The sequence below is a fragment of the Micropterus salmoides genome, unplaced genomic scaffold (genome assembly GCF_014851395.1).
Source record: "Micropterus salmoides isolate LMB-PRFRI ecotype aquatic unplaced genomic scaffold, ASM1485139v1 Ms_hic_scaffold_4, whole genome shotgun sequence".
Classification (NCBI taxonomy): Eukaryota; Metazoa; Chordata; class Actinopteri; order Centrarchiformes; family Centrarchidae; genus Micropterus; species Micropterus salmoides.
Window position 1 is genome coordinate 26228754 of NW_024043372.1, and position 24512 is coordinate 26253265.

At 42.7% G+C, this 24512-nt stretch overlaps 1 protein-coding gene across 1 annotated transcript in view; it reads right to left on the minus strand.

Annotated features, from left to right (window-relative positions):
• Positions 1–24512, minus strand: part of cpne5b (copine Vb) — a 146560-nt gene that overhangs the window by 77019 nt on the left and 45029 nt on the right. Inside the window, exons 4-6 of the mRNA XM_038697958.1 lie at positions 21583–21686; positions 19429–19468; positions 16782–16858 (exon numbers count right to left, since the gene is read on the minus strand). Coding sequence (XP_038553886.1) covers positions 16782–16858; positions 19429–19468; positions 21583–21686 — 221 coding nt within the window. The remainder of the gene's footprint in view (positions 1–16781; positions 16859–19428; positions 19469–21582; positions 21687–24512) is intronic.

Genomic DNA, 24512 nt, shown 5'->3' on the forward strand with positions numbered 1-24512 from the left:
GTGGGAAACACTGTATTTACATACAATTGGGATTCATGTTGATAAATAGCCTATGGGTGGGCAGGAGGGTGAGTATGAGCAAGCATTCTCAATGTGACAACCCTGTCCATTATTTAGTGACTGGTAAGCTATCTTATCTGCCTTTTTGCTATCTTGGTTATTAAGTAATATATTCTACCGCAATGCTCTTTTCCAGTCCTTATGGATTCTCCTTTACATCTTTCCTTGACCTCATGACGTTTTCCATTGAGGTCAAGGAAAGGTGGTTAGGAAAGGAGATTTTTTTGACTTTTCAACCGCAGCCAGTGTGTTGGAGGAGCACCTTAAGACAGCTACCGTTTTCAAAGGCACCTCAAAGACTGTGCAAAACAAACTTTTGGACTGCATGCTGTCAGTTCTTGAAGATTACAATCAAGAGGAATGTTTATTCTGGCAGATGAGACAACTGATATTTCCACCCACTGCCAGTTGGTGCTTGTGCTGTGGTACATAAACAAGGAGAACAGAGGCTACAGAGGTAAGCTGTATAGTTTATAGACAGCTCTGAAGTGTTACGCCGGTGTCTGCTACGGCACGTTACAGCTACGCCGCGGTTTTGATGCGTCCATAGACTGGTGTTATTCCGAGTTTTGCATGCCTGCCGAGAATTGCATGCACCTCCAAAAACTGCTTTTAAACGCTATAATATCCTTTGTGGGGTACATCAATGGTGATAAATGATTCGAAGTATATATTTTATGAACGTTTAGAGTCGTTAATTATTTATTACACTTAGTAGAAGTAGCATTCCTTATGATTCAGCTAAAATATGTGGTGATAACCCCGTTTGATCAGTGTGCATAGCAAAGAGTCTGAAAAGGACCTTATTAAGAGGTGGATGCATAATTTCGGCAGAACTACTGACTGTTACCTGTAATTAGCGTTACCACCTTGAGGTGCATGCAATTCTCAGCAGGCAGGCAGAATTCGGCACAACACCATCTCAGAAGAGTTTTAGCAGCGAACCGTGCAGCCTGTCCCACGTTATTTATTTGTCTTCTTCACAGCTCTATGTATTGTGTGCTCTATGTGTTGTTCTGTAAACTGCAGGCTGCATTTTCCACAAGGAGCATTTCAGAATCAGAGCATTTTACCTGCCTGATTTTGCTGACATGTTTACATTTCGTTGATTTGGTAATCAGTGTTTGCATTTTGTGCTTCTACTATGATTAAGTAGGCTACGTAGTTAAATGATTTCCTTTTGTGTCTGTTTTAACCATGTTTATTGTTGTTTTACGATCCGGAGTCTCCACGGGGTGTTTTATTTTGAAAATTGACCGGATTCTCTCTGCCGTTCTGTGTCTGACTTCCTGCCTAGTTAGTGGTAGACAGTAACTTAAGTAGGCCTACTATACTGCAGTCCAAATTACAGGTAGCCTATTTGTATTTTACTTGAGTATTTTCTATGTTTATGTACACTGTATGTTTTTGTATATTAATAGCCTATAATAAAATAATATTGCCATTCATCATTTCTGACCATTTAACAAAGCACTGGTATCCTACAGTTAGTGTTAAATTGTACTGGGACGGTTACTGAAACTGACAGGATATGGCACAGCTCCACCTAAAATATTTTTCACCAGCCGCCACTGGTTGGCACCATGAAATTAATCCATATTTCACACCACCAACAGGGGAAACATGGCTCTCTGTGATAATGGCCAGCTTCTTGCTAAAGCTATGAAACAACAGTTTTCATTTGCATTGCTAAAGTCTGACAAACTTAAGTTAATTACCTGTCCAGCAGAAAATAGACAACTTCAGCACCGCTTTGAAAACATCTGTCCCACAATATAGCCTTCCATGTGGGAAAATCCACAAAATCCGTTTCTGTGTGTGCTCCTTCATTTGTCCAAATGTCACTTCTCTTCTTACTTCTAATAAACCAGAAGACTACTCAGACACTGTATTACTATTAATATTATTCCCTCTTCTTCTTCTTTGTACGTATTCAATGTAGTGACGGGCATCTACACTACCGGAATTACACAAGCAGAAGAAGGATGAAATGAGGATGAAAATTTAAATTAGATTTAACTACCAATCCCCTGTGAATCTAGGTATGACATTGTGTTATTTATATAAGCATACAAAATGAGTGTTTCAGAGTTTCTATCCGAATATGCAATTTATGGTAATTTAGTCTAACAATACTGGCATATGTTTAGTAATTCAAGGTATGAAGCATTATTTTGTGAACTTTAAACAGCATTTTGATCAAGAGTCAGGTCAGATATGTCGACTTTATTCCATGTTACAACTTATTTTCTTTAGTACAAGCAGGCAGCTAGTTTTGTCAGTCGGCTCAGTTAGATAATTACACGTAGCATTAAATTGGCCTAAACATTTTGTCACAGTTAATATGTAAGAACTTGTTTGTTTGGTCCAAAACATTTTAATTTAAAATTTTCCATGATCACTTCCTGCAAACTAAGCTAGTCACTAGGCCCAAAGCATATGGCTCACATAAAGCAACAGCACCTATCTGAAAATGCACCTGCACCTGTTACAAGCAAACTAATTCAACCACAAAGGCAGCCAACAACATAAAATCCAGGGTTCACAAAGCTGAAAACTAAATTCTCATAAACAGAACAAAATGTCACTTTTTTTCCAGAGGAGCCAAATATCATACAAGAATGTCACCCAGAAAAGACGCCAGCCGGGGTCATTACAGCAGGGTTTTATTTTCTCAGGGTCTGTGTTCGTGTTCATTTGCATATCCCAGATAGGTAATAATGAGGCACAGTGGAGCATGGCTCACTCAAAGCCTGGGTTAGAAATAGCTGGTAGCCATACCAACAGAAAGAGATATGCGGTTCCATGACAGGTGAGGTGAGGGGGGAATACAGATGAGAAGCAGAGAATGGAAAAATGTGAGTATAAAGAAATAAACACAGCCAGACAGACACCTGGCCTGCAGAGAGAATCAAATTGTTAAAATTTAAACCTGCTGGAGAAGTCTGGGAAGAGAAGCTGAATGAATGAAAATCCCACTCCCCAACAGCTACCACTGAGCTGCTCTTGCGCAAGGCACTTAACTTAAGTCTTAACTTCTCAGCAGGGTTTCTCAGTGGCTAATAGTTGAGAGGTGACTGGGATGGGTGACTCAAAGGTGTCAGAATATATTACTACACCTGTATGAATAATGAAGCAATGTTTTGCCGACAAAGGAATCTCTTCCACAGACCGGAAAAAAACTGGCTGAGAAGTCTCAGAAACTCCCAGCCAGACTGTACACAGACTGTAGGTCTGAAGTGAATCTTATAGTGGCAAGTCTGCAGTGTGCCCTCTATAAATGCATAAATCAATTGTATTAAACTGGGAAATAAGCCAGTAGAATCCGGTATTCTGAGTAGTGTAAGTGGATCTCGAGACCAAGCCTTAAGTTAAAATTAGAAAGAAGTCAAGAAGGCAGAGGGGAGCCAGTACTGGCTGCAATAATGCAAATTATTTCAAGGGCCATTAAACAGTGGCACAGTCAAATGTATGGTGTAACAACAGAAGTGCACATCCATAATAAAAAAAGTCCTTTTCATGTGCAAATTCAGTGTAAACATTCCTAGCAATTTGGATATTACATCTACAGTTTGAATATTAAAAATCAGGTTGTGATGCATCTCCCCTTACAAGTGTTTCTGTTTCTCACTTTCTCTGACCACATGAGCTCAAACACTTCGCCAACACATGCAGCAATACAACATTAGGGGACTGAGGTATGGCTTAAGGCCACAATTGCAGCCTCCACTCCCAGTGTGGCTTCTCAGTAGCTCAGGATGTTGCACATTTCACAATTATCTAAGCAGCCCACAATTTAGCACTCCAAATATGTGATAGCTGCTTGTATTTTTGTTGCGCGCTTTCATAGGTGATTTAAGCTATTTCACTTTTGGTATTGATGGTGTGGAAACACATTTTGATACCTATGTGGGATTGAAGAGTTTGGAAAATGGTGTGAAATCCATAGAAGCATCAGACCTACTTGCCATGTGTTTTTTGCAGAAGGTGAGGTTGGAGAAAGCTTACTGAGAATTGAAAATAATAATCATGCATGTTGAAAACATTTTAACTATATAACAATTGACGGCATTAATCCCAATACACTCTGTGAAAACAATAATATCCCCTCTCAAGGTTTCTTACGGTTGCAGATATCCTATGAGATCTGTCACTTCATCCGGGAGTGCCGGGGACCATCTGTTGGAGACAAGGGAGGCTATGGTGTCAGGATTGGTTTGTCATTGTACCTGTATCCTACCTCTATACACATGCTTCTACTCTCATTCACAAAAAACTTCCTTTCATCTTGCTACAGTAATCTACACTGACATTCAGGGAATATCGGAACGCTAAAAGGCCAAGCATGTTGAAACACCTCCTCCTCATCGCCCACTCTCAACATATTTCTGATGTCTGCTCTGTGCTTTTAATCATGGCTCCACTTTCCTCTCCTCTCCTCTACTTTCCTTCTTTATAGTATTAATTCAACTTCATTACATCTCCCACTCCTCCATGATCCCTAATAACATGGTACTCCACATCTGTTTTCTTCAATATGCCATTAACTGACGATTCTGTCTAAATAATGCGACACAGCAATCATACACTGCATTGACCGAAGGGTTACATGACCCATTGTCTGAACCAGTGGTGTTACATAGCCTTTGACAATATATAGCCAATAATTACTGGGTATTTCATTACCATTTCAGTAGGAATGCAAAAGCATCAATTTAAAGTGGGGAAAAAAGCTACAACATGCTGGAGTGGTTGAGTGTAGATGGTAGCAGCGAGGTTAGAAAAGCAAACATGCAGGCTGAGTGTTTTAGTTTGAGTGGTGCAGTGAGGAAAAACGGAAGTGAAATGACAATAATTGTCCTCTGGCTGCCTGTCTACCATCAGTGTGCCCCTGAGCGAGCCATTTAACCCCCATCTGCTGTTGTGGAGCTGCTCTGTGGGCTTTGGTTTAAAACTGCTGTTTATGGTCAGCTGCAGGATGCCAACTGTGCAGGTGCATGGAGTGCCTTGCAGAAAAGGAGTATGTGCACACAGTCGAACAAAAATAAAAGCAATAAAAAAACTCTCTTTAAATTGCTCCACTCAAGGTTTCATCTTTTTTTATTTGAACTCATAATATGTTTCTAGTGTTTTTTGTGTTTGTTGAGGGCATGAGGTTGGTGGTTAAGCTTGGCTGGGCTTAAGTACGTTTGTTATTTTTAAATTGTGGTGGCATAAGTCTTTCTGTTTAGTTTTGAGTTTTCAAATCCAAGTATTTAACACAGCTTCGATATGAGACATTCGAACATGTTAGGCTACACAAAGCACATGCTTGTCCAGATGCTTGGAGAGTTATCTATATTTCACATCAATTTCTTCCACACATCAAAATGCACCTGTTAAATAACAAGACTAAGAATCATGCTGACGTCACTATGAGGCTGAATGTAGGCACAGCAGTACTTCAGGGCTCTCAAGTTTTATCAAAAGTTTGGAGTGAGATACCGCGTGTTAGAGGAGGAGCCACTCAGATATTTGCAGCAGCGGCCCCTCGGCCCAAGCCAATGATCTCAAGTTTTTACTAGCAGTAAAATTTTACCTATAGTTCATAATTAACCCGAACAAATAGAAAGTATCACAATAGGTAAATCTGATAAAAGACTATTTATATATATACTTATATTTCAAAAATACTAATGTATCAAACTAAAAAGAAATTTAGCCCCAAACGAGTCCAATGAACAGCAGTGCTGTACACATAGGCCTATAGTAGGATGGCAGAATTGCCCTACGCATATATGCCAAGCTGTGTGTGAGAGTAGGCTGCACATTTCAGCTTATGAATGGTGTTTTGTGTTGTAGTTGTTTGTTGCACATTTTAATGCCTTGATGACAGGAGTAGGGTTCCAACTTAAAGCACTATGCGTCAAGGCCAGCCGTTTTCACCATCATGATGGATAATAGCATTCCGTCCAGAGCCAAAATATGGAAAAACATCTGTAGTCCTTTCCTTAGTTTCAGGTAGCCAAAGCTAAGCCCAGTGGTGGACAGTAACAAAGTAGTACTGTACTTAAGTACACAAGGTATGCACTGAACTTGAGTATTTTCTTCTCACTATCTTTGATCACAGGCAAGTGGTTTCATCCAGGAATCATAAAATCAATCAAAAAAAAAAAACTACAGTTACCACATTCATCGGGTCTTGCGCTTCAAACATCCACTCCGTGTGTGCACGCGCATCCATGTTGCCTGGTAATGAACATGCTTGCGGCGGGATCAGGGAATTCACCCGGAAACAACACATTTTAATTTCTAATCGGCGAAACGGCTCTGGCATTTAGTGGGCTACAGAGAAAGATATGAACTCGGCACAAAAATGATCATCCATTAAATGTATATAGCGGGACAACTTCAAGGACGTTATCTCTTAACTTCTCAGTGTGAGAATTACAAGGTGTGGCGTGTGAGCGTGTGAACTGGCCGAAAAGCGTGTGTTTCGCGGTGAATGCGTGAGACTTGAGAGCCCTGAGTACTTTGAGCTAAATGCTAATGTCAGCATGCTAACATGCTGGTGTTTTGCAGGTACTGGTATGTTTACCATGTTCACCATATTAGTTTATCCTATTAGCATGCAAACATTTGCTAATTAGCACTAAACACAAAGTAATGCACAAATGAAGCTAAAGGGAATGTCGTTAGTTTTGCTGTTATTTGTTACACTCTGCCTGCCCACTTTGGAGGGAGGCCTGACAGTAGGGGGTGGGATTTTTTCGGTTGGATACTTTAAAAATCTAGCTGTCTCATGCTAGTTTCTCTAACGTTGCCTACCTGAACTTTAAATTAATCAGGGAAATTAGATAGTAATCAAACCATTCAGACCTTTTTTCCATCGTCTGCACCGCAGACCCACAATTGACTGGAAAGTTTGCCTTTCACTGCAATGACAGGCATTTTTTTCACTGCAAGCACAGCAAAAAAAACTTAGGGATCCTTAGCACAATTAATTTCTCACTTGTGTAAACATTTTGTTTTGCAGTCAAACTAGAACAGAACAGCAGCAGCATGCTAAATTAGCTTGTGGGATGTTTAGATAATTCGTCGTACTTCTTATGGTAACTAAATGGGCCATATTTCTCTCTCACAGTGAGCTGCTGTTTACTCTAAATGAAGGAAAATGGTGTTGTCACACACACACACACACACACAAATACACACATACACTAGGCTTACTTATCAGCATTTCAACACCACCTCTCAAAGTTATTATGAGAGAAATGAAAAACTGTTAAGTCTTCTGACGAAGAAGAGACAAAGCCTCTTCATTCCAATCACAAATGCCAGGGGCCAGTATCGTTTTAGTGTAGAACCTACACAAAGGCAGAAATGTGCTTTGATGATTTGATGATTGTAGACACACCTTTGTTTGCCCCCCCCCACACACACGCACACTTTTCAACACAAAGTGACGGCCTTGTTAACACATTTTTACCCAGTGTATAGGTTTGATTGGGAAAGGCCTCAAACAACTCCCTACCACCCATTCTTATGCATGCAATTATGCACAGCTGTGACTATTAGCTGTAATAACCATACTGTAATTACTTCATAACACGTGCATCTCTAAACCATCATCAGCAGGGATTTCTCAATCATCATCAAATGCTTAAAAATAAAATATGAAGATGAAAAGAACGGACATATAATGGTGTCCAAATGAGAACCCTTAAAACAGGCTAATTTAAAAATAATTGAGAAACAAATTGAGCGCACAAAAGCAATTAAAAGTTTATGTAAATGCAGCTTTGGTTGGCATAGGTGCAGATGTGTGTGAAGACTGGAAAAAACACACAATTTGCAACTTGCTAACAATTGAAAGAATAATTTTGCATATAACATCTCTTACTAAGAGAACTATGAAGTATGTGTGAGGCGCACAAATTTTCACTGCACGTTCAGTTTTCATAAAAGCCTGTTTATGTGTTGGAAATATTAAAGAGCAAACTACACATGTACAGCTGGCTTCGTCACTGCACACGTCAGTTTAAATCATTTCTCTCTGTAAATATAAATGACAAGAGAATTTTAATCTCTTTAATAAAATATGCATCTGAGGCCCATGGCAAGAGAGAGCACTGTAAAATCTGAAGCAATCATAAAAGAGCAGAGAGCCTTTGATGTTCAGATGAAACAAATGTCTTGTTTGGCAGAAGCGCTATGTATTGCTCTGTTTCTTTCTTTCTATTTCTCTCTCTCTTTCTCTCTCTCTCTTTCTCTCTTACACAGACACTATCAATTAGATTAATTAATATTTTAGGAAGTGAAGAAGTCACATGTTGCATCAGGTTAGAAAAAAGTGCATCATGTTATCATTAGACATTTGACTTTGTCACAGCAGGAAAAACAGTAATAACATTAATTACGGCTCAGTTCCATTTATGTCACCCGCTTAGCCTTTCAGTTAGACAAGCACGCACAATGCCCTGAAACTGGAACAACTAATAATAAAAGTGATATTAATTACACCTGTGCTTTTTTATGCTGTGACATGGAAAAATATTTGAAAAAGGTCTAGATTGATCTGTTGTCTTTTAGTGGGAATCAGAAGGAACATTTATATTTTAAAGTTAAGATAAAGTTAGAAATATAATCTTTGTGTATTACAGATCAATTAAGGTCAACTCAACATGGTTTTCCAATCTAACAAACACTCTACATGAAACTAATGACAGTTCATTCAAAGTAGTTGATGTTGCCGAGGAAACCTTACAGACACTGTTGACAGGCCACAGATGAACTGGCTCTTAAAATGTCGGCTGGACATTTAAGTGCCTGTGCTACATAATGTCTAATGCATTGAACACAATAACAGTTGTGTCCCAGTAAAGGTTTGTTTGAGGCCCTTGTATGAAATCAATGTGGATTTTCCCTGTGACCATTAACATAAAATCAGGCCCATGCAGCATCTTGTGGGAAAGAGGAAGTTCCCACAGCAGCACTTGTAGGACTAAAATGAATGAGTAAATCAGTGCTCTGTGGAATGAGGCTTTAATCAGTTTCACAAATCCCCTCTTCACATGACGACATATTTGTTTAACTTATAAATCTGTATTGCAAGTATTGCTATAATTCACTTGTTCCCAGTCGTTCCTATTCCTGTTCACTCCAGGCACTCTGCTCGTGAGCAAACAGCGCATGAAGTTGTCCTACAATAGCTTTATGTTTTTGAGTATCTGAAAATCCCAACGTTGTGATGATGATCCAAAGGATGTCAATTGGTTTGGCTGACTTTATCAAAGGGAGAATGATTTGATATTCATAACTTTATGACAGGAGATGACTGTGAGCATGGCTATACATACAGTAGTCTGCTTTCATAGTCATGTATGCATACACACACACACACACACCAAATTAATTAGAGCTGACACGGGTGCCTGTGTTTGTATGGTTTTGTGTGCATTTCCTGTGTGCTTGTGTGTCCTCAAAAGAAATCTGTAAATAATACAGTGCAGTAAACAAGACTTACAAGAGCCTTTGACGCCACATAATCTGATATCTTCATTACTAGTAATTACTCTGTGCCTTACAATTCAATTCAGCCTTCTGGAGATTGTGATGTCAGAATGCACAAATGAACAAGTAGCTGCAAAATCAATCAACACGGATGTCAACACTGCTGACATCGAGACCCCTCGGAACACCCTACAAGGGACAGCAAAACTACGTGGGGGAAAACGTCTCGGGTTACGTATGTAACCCATGTTCCCCGAGAAGGGGAACGAGACACTGCGTCGGTGACGACACTATGGGAACGCCTCTGGGCGTGGCAGGGCTGAACTATGAATGAAACTACTCCAATCCTATTGGTGTTGCTAGAACGGTAGCGTGTGACGGCTTAGGCTTAACCGGAGGGGTATATAAGCATGCTGGCACACAGGACACATTAGCCCTTTTCTATGAAGCAAAGCACCCCAGGCGGGGTGAGGTGTGGCGGACCGACGCAGTGTCTCGTTCCCCTTCTCGGGGAACAAGGGTTACATACGTAACCCGAGACGTTCCCCTTCGAGGGAACTCGAACTGCGTCGGTGATGACACTATGGGAACGAGATACCCACTTAGGCCGCGCCGAAACCCCGCCTGCCCCCAGCCGCGTCACACAAATCCTGGAGTGACGCCCCTGCGAGGAGGGCCCAAGAAGCCGCCATGCCTCGAGTAGAGTGCGCCCTTACGGCCATAGTGAAGGTAATACCGCGCACCTGATAGGCCAGGGAAATAGTCTGAACGATCCAGTTGCTGATGGTGTGTTTAGAAGCGGGGAGCCCAGCCTTGGGGGACCTGAAACACACCAGCAACTGGTCTGCTTTCCACCACCGGGAAGACCTCAGAGTGTAAATACTCGGTGCTCTGACAGGGCAGATGAAGTCTCCCGTCCCCCACATGAGGTGGGGGATGAAACGCCTGCAGCACCGTGGACCCTGCCAGTCTGGCCGGAACCTTAGGGACATAACCTGGACAAGGGTGCAGGATGGCCCTGACCCTCCCCAGGGCAAACTCTAGGCATCGGGGAGAAATCGAAAGTGCCTGGAGATCCCCCACCCTCCTCAGAGAGGTGATAGCGAGGAGAAAGGTCATCTTAGGGGTCAGGTGCTTGGCCTCAGCCGACTCCAGGGGTTCAAAGGGGGCCTCAGCCAGCGCTTCGAGAACCACTGCCAGGTCCCAGGTGGGAACCCTGGAACGAGTCACGAGTCTCATCCTCCTGGCTCCACGGAGGAAGTGCACGACCAGTGGAAGCCTCCCCAAGGGCCCATCACTCAGAGGGGCATGGAATGCTGCAATGGCTGCCACATACACTTTGAGCGTGGACGGGGAGAGGCCAGCGGAGAAACGGTGCTGGAGGAACTCGAGTATCACAATTACCGAGCAGGTAACTGGGTCCACCACCCGTTCTCTGCAACAGGTGCGCGGGGAACTGCGCCCCCTCAGTGGCCAGACCCATAGCTGCCGCAGGGCAGGGCGCGGGTGAAAGATCCGGCCCTCCGCCTGGGACAGCAGGTCTCTTCTCAGAGGGACCTGCCAGGGCGGGCCCTCGAGGAGCGATATTAAATCCGAGAACCACACTCATGCCGGCCAAAACGGGGCTACTAATAGTAGACTGCCACCGTCCTGGCGGACCCGCTCCAGAACCCCCGGGAGCAGAGCGACGGGGAAACGCAGCCTCGGCCACGTCTGCACCATGGCATCCAGCCCTAGCGGGGCTGGGGGCGAGAGGGAGAACCACAGGGGACAGTGCGCCGTCTCTCGGGACGCAAAGTCCCATAATAGGTAAGTCGCATAATAACTCCACCACCTCGGGGTGGAGTCTCCATTCCCCGGGCCTCAGCCCCTGTCTCGACAGCAGGTCTGCTCCCTGATTCTTTGTCCCAGGGACGTACATCGCTCTAAGGGACAGCAGTCTCTGCTGGGACCACAGGAGGATCTGATGTGCCAGTTTGCATAATGGGCGCGAGCACAGATCCCACTGGTGATTCAAATAGGCCACCACTGCCGTATTGTCGGTTCTGACAAGGATGTAGCGACCGCGGAGAGCGGGCAGACAACTCCTCAGAGCTCTGAATACCGCCAACATTTCCAGGCAATTTATGTGCCAGGAGAAATGATGCTCCTCCCAGGAGCCTCTCGCAAAGCGGTCGTCCATGACCGCGCCCCATCCCGTGAGTGAGGCACCTGTTGAAATAATTGTTCGGCAACAGATCGCTCCCAACGCGGGACCTTGGGACAGGAACCAAGATTTCCTCCATACAGACAGGGAGCGAAGGCATCTGCTCGTAACCCGTATCAGACGGAGTGGATTTCCCCTCAGGGAGAATCCCTTGGATTTTAGCCACCACTGCAGGGCTCTCATGTGCAGTAGTCTGGAAGGTATTATACTGGACGCTGTTGCCAGGAGACCCAACACCCTCTGAAAGTGTTTAACAGTGATGGCGCGGCCTAACTGCACTCTGGTCACTGAGGATAAAATGGGCACGATGCGTGCAGGAGACAAGTGGGCCCGCATCGTTGTTGAGTCCCACATCACCCTAGGAACATAGTCTGTTGGGCGGGCGTCAGCACGCTCTTCTTCGCGTTGAGCCGCAGCCCCAAGCGCTGAAGTTGGGCGAGGACGACATCTCGATGCCGAACCGCTAACTCTCGAGATTGGGCCAGGACGAGCCAGTTGTCGATGTAGTTCAGTATGCGGATGCCCTGGAGCCTCAGCGGGGCCAGAGCTGCATCCATGCATTTGAACGTGAACGTGCGGGGAGAGAGTGCTAGGCCGAACGGAAGAACCCGATACTGGTAAGCCGCTCTTCTTTTCTCTTCTTCGAAGGCAAACCTCAGGAACTTCCTGTGAGAGGGACGGATGGAGACTGGAAATAAGCGTCTTTGCAGATCTATCGTGACAACCCAATCCTTGGAACGGATGATGGCGGGGATGGTGAGCATCCTGAACCTGAATCTCCTCAGAGATTGGTTCAGGGACCGCAGATCCAAAATCAGATGCAACCCATCCGTCCTTCTTGGGAACTATGAAGTACCGGCTGTAGAACCCGGACTCCCTGACTGGCGGGAAAATAAGCTCTCTGGCCCCGTTTTCCAGCAGAGAGCGAACTTCTTGTCCCAACACCTGGCTCTGCACCACAGTCCAGACCACCCCGTTGAACTTCTGCGGGGGGTGGACCCGGAACTGCAGCCTGTAGCCATCCACTACGGGGCGCAGGACCCACGGGGAAATGATTGCAAGGCTCCGCCATGCTTCTACAAAATCCGCTAAGGGAACCAACCCCTCGGGGCTGGTGGCCGGTGTTATGCGTAGGTCCCCGGTGGCACCCTGAAGCGGAGAACCGCCAGGGAAACTCACCGGCGACCCACGGTGTGTGAGCCCGATCGTTTTCCAGCTGCAACCCCTCGAGGCCGGCAGACTGGTGAGAGCTCGCTGGCGACTAGCGTGTCCCAAGTGCCAAGACGGCGGGAAGCCTGTTGCCTGAGCCACCACGAGGGATGGGGACCTCAGTCAGTCTCTCTCGGGGGGGGGGGACCTCTTCCCCGAGCCCGCCGAGACTGAATGACGGTCCTCGGGCCCATCTTCTCGGGGGGCTGTGGGCGAGAGCGTCGCCTCGCATCCCAGGTTTGTTGAGAGGGACTACGGGAAGCAATGCTTCACTTCTGGCTCCGCCGGTAGGAGCTAGCCGAGGGCTGAGCTCGTCTCTCTTCAGCCGTCGCCATCCTGGACCCAGACCGGCGGGGAAGATATTGCTCAAACGCCTCTCCCTGCCTTTGGCGTGCTGAAACCTGCTGACGACAGCATCCACTGCCTCACCAAAACAGGCCAGTAGGAGAGAGGGGCACATCCAGGAGAAAAGCCTTCTCCTTCCCCTGGATGCCCGAGAGGTTGAGCCACAGATGGCGTTCCGTAGCCACTGGAACGGGCCGTCTCCTTGGTAACACGGAGTGTTAAGTCTGTAGCTCTACAGAGCTCAGTCAGGTCCTCCTCAGAGGGACCTCCCCTTAGGTCACAGTCTTTGAGAAGATCGGCCTGGTACGCCTGCAAGGTGGCCATGGTGTGCAGGCTTGCACCAGCTCGACCCGCTGCCATGTAGGCCTTGCCCACCAAAGCGGATGTCGTCCGACACGGCTTGGTGGGGAGCGCCGGCGTCTGAAGGAATGAAGCGAGGGTGAGAAAGATAGCTCGAGAGTGCTTCCTCCACCCGAGGCACCGTTCCAACTGATTACCAGACATGGTCTCTACTGCTTCGGCAGGATTTCCAGGTAAGACTCTAAAAGGTAAGGTCTAAAAGATTAATAGTTCCTGTGTTTGAATATCTCACGCAAGGTGTACTGCATTCAATGTTAGATATTTTCAGTGAATATTGTCTACAGTCTTCTTCTTCTACACTTCTACTCTAATGCTTCTTTTTGCCTCTGTCCTGGCGACTTGTGTTGTGCTTCTGAGTAAAATCAGACATAGCAATTATTCCTCGTTGTATGTATTTCTGTCTCTATCTGGATGCCCATGTGCCTCAAGCTCACAACCACTCTCTGAATGGCCATTGATGTTACCCTCCCTCCTCTTTCTCTCTTTACCTTCCGGAGCCTTTTTTTTTTTTTTTTTACCATAATGAAAATCACGACGGCTGCTGCCTAATTAAACAAGCACTAATTTCAGGAAGATTAAAGCCATTACAATTAGCCTGAGAAAATAGAACAGGGAAAGAAGAATAAAACACACTGTTGTGCATTCATATGCCATTTAACCAAGAAACAGGATTTATGAAATCAATTAATAAAATGTGTATTGCTCTGAAAGGGACTGTGTACAGTTGTGTGTCTGTGTATGTGTATGCAGAAGGTACCAAGATTATCATGGTCAAGTTAACAAGTCAAGGTTGTTGTGTTTTTATGATTTAATGCATACTTTTAGGTGGGAGGGGACAGTCAGAGCGACACATAGCTCAACAGCCCAATGCTATACCAAAAGTATATTGTGTGCGGGTAAAAAAAGAGAAGCAGAGGACTTGTTGAGACAAGCACATGCTCTGAAACATTCTTCTGTTGGCAACAAATCACAGCTTAGACAAATGTCTTGACATTTTCCAGCAATCAAATATGAATCACTCTTCATTTCCACGGAAACAAACTCCACTGGGTAGCATACTATCTACCAGGGCAATGCATCTTTGTGTGTGTGTGTGTGTGTGTATAAGGGTGCTCATCGGGCCTCTATGTGTTTCTCGCTGCTCCTCCACCTCAGTGACTCTCACTTAACGAAGGTAAAACAAACCCACTGCACAACCTCTCCAGTATATCTTGAAAAGCTTCACATAAACTCCTGTGTCAGTCCACTCAAAATAAACACATTGCGTTCTATAATAACTCATTAACAGACATGAAATGAAGACCATAGTGAAATTCATTGACGATGTACTGTCTTGCATGCTTCACCCAGAGTTGTGTTAGTTTGGTAGCTGTTGACCATTTCAAAGGAAGACTCGCCCTACATGCACCATATAGTGGAAATAATGACATTTTTTATTGCAGAGGTTTCCACCATGAGGAGAGCTTTATTCGTGCAGCCTTTAAAGAAAGATTAAAGGCTGCCATAAGAATAACATTTGGCAAGCAGTTGTGTTATCTCTCAGCTGCAGCGTCTCAAATTAAAAATGAATAATTTGGCAAGAGTTTTATTTCCTTTTCTAACCATGCCATATAAATTCTCCATTCTCAAATAAATGCCTTGACACTGAACTTGTAATAACATTATTAAGGCTTATGCTCTTGATATAGAGGCTTAAGGCGCACTTATATTTGCACTCTTCGCCTTAAGTAAGCAACATCAGTAGTACAAAACATACACACACACACACACACGGTGTGAGAAAATTCTTTGCAACTGTGTCATCATCAGGGGTGTGCTTTAGGGAGAGACATTTTTGGTATGCATTATGTGCAGATTTGCCAACATGTCTGTCAACGAAACATTAATATGTAATGGAAACGGAGGAAAAGCCAAGAGAAAGCCAAAGTCGCAAACCAAATACAAGTAACAAAATCATCAGTCCATGCTCTCTGTTTTAAACATGTTCACACAATTTTGTTTTACCAATCAACATTTTGTCCATCAAAAATCATAAATGTCCAGATTTTCAGAAAAATTCAAAATCACCAAATTTAAAGAATTACTTGTTCCTTTATGGGTTGAGAAAAGAAAAAATACAATGATGAAAACAAGGCCGCTTTTCTGGTTTTCTACAGGACAAAACCCCCGTTCCTTGTAGCCATACACACTTGCTTAAAGCAATCAGTATCTAAGCATAACATCTCCTCACCATATGTTTTCCCATGTGTACTGCTGATGCAAATTCTTACAGTATTTGTGCAATATGTATATCTTTAAGTAAATATATTATTTATGAGCTTGGGTATATAGAAATGATAAATATCCACTAGGAAAGAAGATTCAAGTTGTGTAAACAGGAATTATCCTTTGATTATATAATAACTTGGTGAATGAGGGCCACTATCCTCTATCTAAACTGTCAGTATTATATTTTAAACACTTGCAGTAATTAATTTACAATTCTACAAATTAGTCAAACAGATCAATAGGTAAAACTGTAGCAAAGACATTGTACCCTTTGCTCAAATGTTCGCCAATACTAGTATGTGGCACTAACAGCTCATACAATGTATATCAGTTTTCAAATATTACCTCCTTAATGTTCTCCAAGGTAACATATGCAGAGCTAAGAACCCACAAATCTCACTTATTGCGACATTTAAATGACTTTACCTGAATTACACAAGAGCCCAGCCGACTGATGATGATGATGATGGATGATAGATATAAAGACAGATTACAGGATACCCCATTAACACTACATTTTTCTCAGCCACTGCGAGAGCACAAGTTCAGGAGATGAGCAGTAATTTGGGTAATTTTCTCCTCGCTTCACCCTTTGCTTTAATGACAATAATTATCTGTGGAAAACATCTGTAGGATGTGTTGTCTCCCCCTCCCTTCCTCGCCTCCTTTTGTCTGATCAATGTCTTTTCCTCTCGTGTCTTGCTAAATCACCAATGTGTCTCCCCTTCCTCCCTCCTCCTCATCCTCCTGCCCTTTGTAACACTCACACTCCCTCTGGTGCCCCTATCTCAGTTCCTCTCACATTTAGAGTTAGGGGTATTAAAATTCAACTCTTACTTACCCCAGAGGTTTCTCCAGTCTGCTGGCTGGTGATCCAACAATCTCCCCTAGAGTACAGAACATCTGACCCAAAAAGTCCTGAAAACAAGGAAAGAAAGAAGGAAGGAAAGAAGGAGGGAGGACAGGTTGACATATGTGAAGTGGAAAGACAACAAATCAGAGTATAGTTAGGAATAAACTCAGGAATATTCCAGCCTGTACTACTATACCACTGGAACCCATGCAAATGAGATTCATGTTCATTCAAATTTGCATGTCAGAAAAAAGGTGGTTTTAACATCTTTTGGTAAAAAAAAAAAGAATAAGTAATTAACTGTAGCATTATCACATGAACCCATGCTTGCAGAGTACAAAGTGCGACACTTGAGGGCTTGCCGTCAGCTGTGAAACAGAAATAGCGCTCTCGGTTTGCTTAAAGACACCATTGCTGTGCTTTGCTTGACAATGTGACATCACAACCAGGTTTGTTGTGAATTGTAAAGCAAATTTTGTTGAACTAAACTGAAATGCTGCCATAACCACGATGGCTGTGTATGCAGGGGTTCCCAACTGGTCAGGGCTTGAATGTTCACTTAGATATCAGGCCACGGTCCACACGTATGGTAGACGAACTTTAACGCCCCTTTCAGTTTATTCCATCCATTCATTCCAATCTGGTTGGAATTAAAAGCAGCTTCCTCCTGTGAAGAGTCGGAGCTAACCAGTGTGAAACCAACACGTTCTCACTCCCAAGTTATCACACACATGCAAGTAACATGTTTATTTAATACCAAATCATGACCTTTTCCTAAACCTCACAAAGTAGTTTGGGTGCTACTATGTTTCACAATGTTAACAACTAGTTTAATTTTGAAAGTCTAACTGGATGTCGCATATTTATTGTTGCTGACTTGACTGCAGAGCCCTGCACATCCAAAAACAACGCACAAGGCGTTAAAAAGCAACTTGACCAAGTGTCCATATGTGACGAGTCAGGAAGGAGAATGTCTTGGTGAGACCTTAACATTTTTGTTCACAAAAATAAAAACTCTGAAATAGCTTAAAAATTATTAATTGCAACCCACTCGGAACGGACCCCACCTGTATTGGGAACCACTGGTTTAATGAATGGTGGAGGATAACATATGACAACATAACTAATGATGGTGGGATTTAGAGCACCATGAACAATGAAGAAACACAACGGCGTAGGGCAATAATGTAGAACATTTTTAGAGACACACTGACAAAATATTAGGCTTAATCATGTCAGACAAAGACTCTTTGTATCACCCAGCATTGGTTTGGTGCATTAGGACAGGACTGATTTAATTTAAAAAAATCATATGATGTGTTTAGTTTTAACAGTCTTAAAAACAAGTATCTTTACTTTGGCCTTGGCAGACAGGGCACACTAAATAATTCAACATCAGGCTATGGAGTGTTTCATTTCCGTGAGTCTCCAGTGTTATGCCCACTAATTCCACTCACTGTTATAAGGAAGACCCTGAAAAGTCTCACCACCTTCATTTTGTTTTAAAAACAAAGACACAAAGACACAATTATTTCTTTTCACATTGTGGAGCCATTTGAGACTGCAACAGTGGTTAAGAGCTGTGCAGAGAGGTTGGCTTGGCTCTCAGTCTCTGGTTCTGATCAGTGACACCATCCTTCCTCCTGAGATAAGGATAATGAATGTGAGACAGCAGCCATGCAGTGTCAGAAGTGATAGAGATGCTGGGACCTACGTTGAGTTCTGCAGGCTTCCAGAAAGGTTGGGCAGCAGCAGCAACAACAACAACAACAATAACAACAATGACAACAACAACAGAGCACATCATATACCAAGACACAACACCATACCAAATACCTAGCACTCCTAGCACTGCTCAAGATGGCAAAGTGAGAGTGGAAACGACAACATGCTGAACTAAAACTCCGAGTACACAGGTGGGATTAAAGCTAGTGATGAAAAAATGCAAACTCTAGCCATCCAAATACATCCAATAATCATCAAAACTGATTATTTTCAACATTTATCAATGCTTTCTGTCACCACAGTTTCCAGAATCATGGATAAAAAAACAATGTATCTATTTTACTAGTAAAACAAAAATTATCACGTAATGCAATGTATTGCTTAAAATGGAAACCAATGGATAAAAGCATTGCACAATCAAAGCTTTCAAACATGAATGTATAGCAAGTTATTGCACAATGCCTATTACTGCAGTACCACTACGAGAACAGATACAAATTAAGACTCAATCACAGATATGTAGAAATAGAAATTAAATATTTAGATCACAATTACAGCATGGACAACCCTGTTAAAGTCTAAAAACAAAGACACTGAATAAGGAGAAAAATAAACATTTGTATTTGGATACTTCTGTGATCAGGCAATAAAAGGGTTTGCTTTATTTCATCATGGAGAAAACGTGCAGCAGGCAACACTGAATTAAAATATACAGAAACAAAAAAACATAAACATTACCGCATTAGACCACTGATAAAAAGAGTTTAGTCTCAATTCACTCTGGACATCATCTTCCACCAAGCAATTTTTACTTTTTTCATTTTCAGAGCCATTCAAGCCAATAATTTAGATTTTACTCAAGACTGGCCTCCATTTATCTGTGGTTCAAGGTCAACGTATATGCACTCACATGTTTGGACAGGTCTGGGCTTTTGGAGTCAACATCATACCTGAAAGGACACAAAATGAAAGCAGCATTTTAGACTCTTATCTAAGTCGGGACATTGTGATTGATACGCTCTTAAAGGCAAGATTTAAAACAAACCCTAGTGATCTGTCATCAATGGGAGGGAAAAAAAATGAGATCACCACACTTTTTCAGATGTTTGTTAGTTTAAGGACACAGTGTGTCTCAAATGTCTAGAGAAGGGAAAGGTTGTGACGGTAATTGGAGGAAGGGTATGAATTACAGAAACAGAAAAGAGGAAAGAAGGATATCAGAATAAAAGAAAGTAAGACAATATTTGCTAAAAGAAAGCCACAGTGTGCAAAGAGGTGGGTGCACATCATGAAAGATCAAAAAAGACATCAAATGTGTAAAATTCAGAATGAGCCAAGATAAAAAGACAGAATCGTAGTATCTTTTCAGATGTTACTTTATGTGGGACAGGAGGAAGGGTTCAACAAGACCTATTCTCCTCTTCGATTATAATGAGTTGTGAGCCTGGTCGGATTTGCATGTGAATATAAAGCTATGAAAGTGAGGGAAATGGAGCATATGTGATGTTCCAAGATTAAACATCTGATGAAACGATAGATCCTGTTCGCCCTGAGATTAAATCAGGCACACATAGACAAAAAAGAACATGAGAAAATTTTGCTAATAGGCTGCACACACTACAGTTTCTCTCACTATTGATAAAAAAAGATCAATTGATATAGTGTTGCCGAATTGCTTCAATTTTTATATGTGTGGTGATATAGCTGTAAAGGATATAATGGCGGGTTGTGCTAATTGGCATTCTGTTGAAGGAGCTTTCTTGTTTATATGATTTCAAATGGAGATTATTTGTGTCTGAAGCTTAACAAACCACAGTAAGTGCTTAAATTTCTTTGTGTCCAGCCTTTAAAAATTGGCAGTTAACCCTTCAAGCCAGCCAACATCATATGATGAAGAATGATACATATTGAAATATATGTTTTGAAAAATACCATCCACATGTCAGAAGAAAATGTAAATGGACTGATAAATTATCAATGAGAGAAAGACACTGCTTGATTAAAACTGTGAATGGTTCTAATGAAAAGGAAAATCTCCTATCACAAAACTAATCATGAGGTCAACTTAGAAACTTTAACCTTCAGCACGATATCATGTATGCAGCCTTATAGGCTTGATGGTAATGAAGGGGGCCACATGTCAGTTTACTTAGTTACTGTTACTTAGTTGAGCTGACATGTTTTAAAACGAGACGCTCCATTAAGGGCTCTGAAATACGTGCGTGATAGCTATATACAAGATATCATGCTAAAAGACTAAGGCTAAAGCTACATGTCCCAGGAAAAAAGCATCCTCCCCAGTTGATGATCTATGTAGAAGAAATGAAAATATAGGAGCTATTTTGCAGGGTGTAGCTAGTTAGGCCTGGTATTATGGCACAGTATTATAAATAAAAATGTATTTAAAATGTTCTTTCTAACATCAAACTTATTGGATGGGTTCAATGCATATCTAAGAAAAATATAATTGGACAAGTAACACAGAGGTTAAATGAAAAAGATTTGACATGGAATAACCAGTTAGTGTGGTAAATGTAACTCCCTCTAACTCAAGCTTTGCTATGAGTTGCTGGAGTGCAAACTTCCCCAAGCAAATAAAGAGTAAGACAGAGCTGTTGCTGTAAACTGATATATTAGCATTTGGTTCCCACAGAGTGGATGTGACAAAACCTAGCTAATGACGTGCACCCTGCCTTAATGCTGCTGTGGTGTATGTTGCAGCAGAAAACACTTTTGAAAACATACTTTTGCACTTGTGTTTTTGGTTTTGTAAAGAATAAAACATGGGACAACCCTCTCCAAATTCTTGATATGTTGCTCTTATTGAGAGTCCCATGCACACCCTTTCAGCATGTGGAGAAAAGAAAGTCCTGGTGTGCCAAGAATGACTTGGTAATCGCTGTTCAGGGGCGGGGTTTACCAAACGTTCAGTTTCTTAAAAGTGCTATTGCGGGGCTCTCCATCAGCACAGAACACAGGGAAAGGAAAAACCTTGACAATGAAGGAGGACAGAGTGTAGGAGAGACTATACAAAGATTATGTGATTTCAAAGGAAATCACTCACAAGTCAAAGCGAAGGCTCTGCTTCTCCTCAAAAAAGTAGTCCAAGATGTACTTTCGAACAAAGTCAGGGTTTAGAGTGTTATCTATCACCTCCGTTCTGCCAAACTGTGGAGAGAAAGACAGATGGAGGTCAGGAGAGAACAATGATGAAAGGAAAAGCAAGACAACAAAACCCTATTTAATAAACAAATACAGTTAGTGCTGTCTCCTTGCACTTTATCTAATTTTCACGCTCTTGTCTTCTCTTTCTCAGACTCTCGCTTATTACACATGCACACACATACATTTTTAGAGGGGCCTGATTAATGGAGGTGCTTTCACACGCTGCTGCTGTGCAGAGGAAGCCAGGGGTGTGTTCCCTGCTTCCTTGATCCTCACTCCTCTCCCACATTAATTACAGCGGGATAACTCACTCATCAACCCCACAGAGAGACAGAGATAAAGGAAGAGGTGAGGAAAATGCGTAGCTAGAAAAAACATGGGCGGACTTGGAGACAAAAAGAGAGAGGGAGAAGAGACCTGACTAAAGGCGGACGAAAAGGTTGCAAAATTGGAGTGCAGGGTTAGGACAGAAAAGGAACGGTGAGAGTGGGAGTGGGAAAAGAGTGGGAGGGGAGAGAAGGGGCAAGGCAGTAATTAAGGCTTCCTAATTAGTGGGATTCTCAGTCCCAAAGTGCCAAATGCAGAGAAATATCCCAGAGAAAAGGTTGGCAAAGCCACAGCAATGCCACATGCATATACTCTACAAAAAGCTGATTACGATAAGATAAGAGAGACTTTATTGATCCCACAATTGGAAACTTGTTATGATAGCTCTAGATACACACAAAAATAGAATTGAAAAATACAATATATAGTAGAAAGAGAAAAAAATAAGAATATACATATACACTGTTAGATACAGATGCGATTGATATGAACATTGCACAGGTCTCGGCAGGAGGTAGAGGCACGATGTAGAAAATGAACACATAAATTTGATTGCACAGGTCAAAAATAGGATAGTATAGTTTAGGGTAAATAATATAGATGCAGTACAGGAATGAGGAAAAAAAGAATGAAGTGATGAGTGACAGTGATGAGTGTTGATGTTACAGTGTACTACATTATGTCATTGCTGTGTAGAGTCTGACAGCAGCTGGAATGAAGGACCTGCAGTAGCACTCCTTCTTGCACTGTGGGTGCAGCAGTCTGTCACTAAAGGAGCTGATGAGAGCTAACAGTTTCAAATGAGAGATACAATACATACATCAATCAAGCCTCATGGAATGACCATATTTAATAATTATTACATTCATTACATTACATTAAAATGAAGTGTGAAGATTTGATTCTTGAGGACTATAATTATACAGTGATTTCTATTAAACATTGGTGTGGCACAAACACGGATACAGTCACATGGTAGCATGTGCTGAACACATGGAGGCTGTCGGCAGTTGTGTCCTATAGCATACCACAAATTTGCAGTTAAAGGGATAGTAAGTGATGGTAATCCAACACACATAAGACCTAATCGTGTGTATGACTTGGGAGGAACGGGTTGAATCAGTGAGTAATTCGTTCATTTTCACGCATGCGTGAAGGATCTTGAACTCTTACGTTCACTTATCACACGGCAGCTGCATGGGCTCCGTCAGCACAGGAAATAGAATTGATTAGTTCACAACTCATAGCAATGGTGGGTCTCTAGGTTAGACTCGTTCACCGCTCACATGGGTCCTCCTCAGTCTTTCGTTCATTCTGCAGGCTGAGTGACTGCCAGCGCTGTAGAATGAGAGGCAGGTCGGCTGTCAGGTAACAGTCACTGGACTGACATTATATAGCTATTTTGTTTATTATGTGACATTTAATAAATCATAACATTATTACAGCGCAGTGATGTTGTGCTAACTTATAGTTTTAACACAGCCGCACCGTAACTTTAGTCCTGCTAGTGTTTAACATTACAGCTAACAGCTGATGAGAGTTGTTCTGGCTCCACTTCAGAGCCCTGACAGGGTTCTACCAGGAGCCGAATTACCTCAGAGATAGTCTCCTCTCCGAAACAAACAGACCCGGTCATTAACACACAGCCACATAGCAACGTTAGCGTTAGCCCTGTAAACAGCTAACAGATGATCCAGAGCCTGCTGGCGGACCTGGATCAGCTGTTAGCTGTTGTTTCACAGCTCGTGACTGGTGAACAACCTGCAGTGTTTGAGAGCGATGTGCTCATGTGTGTTTCTCTGTCTGCAGAATCCGGACCTGATGCGGCCCATTCTGCGTCCAGAACTGCCAAACTGCTGCGTTTACATGTTTTTTTCTTTGTTCCTCTCTCTGTGCTGGAGTTCTTTACGAACTTGGTGGCTTGATCCAGATTATTATTAAACTGGCTGAATTTTAATAAGAGTGTGTTTATTCATATATTGAGATTTGAATGAACGAGTCTGTCAAAAGAGTCGAACTTGCCATCACTATCGTGCACAAGAGAGAAGGGGGGAGGAGGGGCAGTGAGGAAAAGTTCTATACACTGGCACATTCGAATGTGCTGGGCTCCAGGCACTGTGGAGAAGGCGAGAAAGGAGAGAAACAGCCAAAGTGGAAAAGGTCTGAAGAGTATAAACAGAGAAGAAAGTTATATGACAAGGCAAGGCGAAGGCAGAACCTGAAAGATTTGAAATATGGGGGGTGGAGCTTCTGAGGGAGCACTGAAGCGAGGGGTGTCTTTGTTTAGCAGTTGAGTTCAAACGTCAACAATCCTTCTGCCGAATCACATACTCTCCCTTTAAAGGTGTGTCATCTAGTGGTGAGAGTGGCAAATTGCAACCAACTGCTCACCCACCGTGGTGCAAGCACGTAGGAGAAGCTATGGTGGTTGACACGCTCTGTCGGCTCTTGTGCTAAATGATATGTGGTCCTCCGTTTCTCCAAAATCTCTTCTTACTTCTA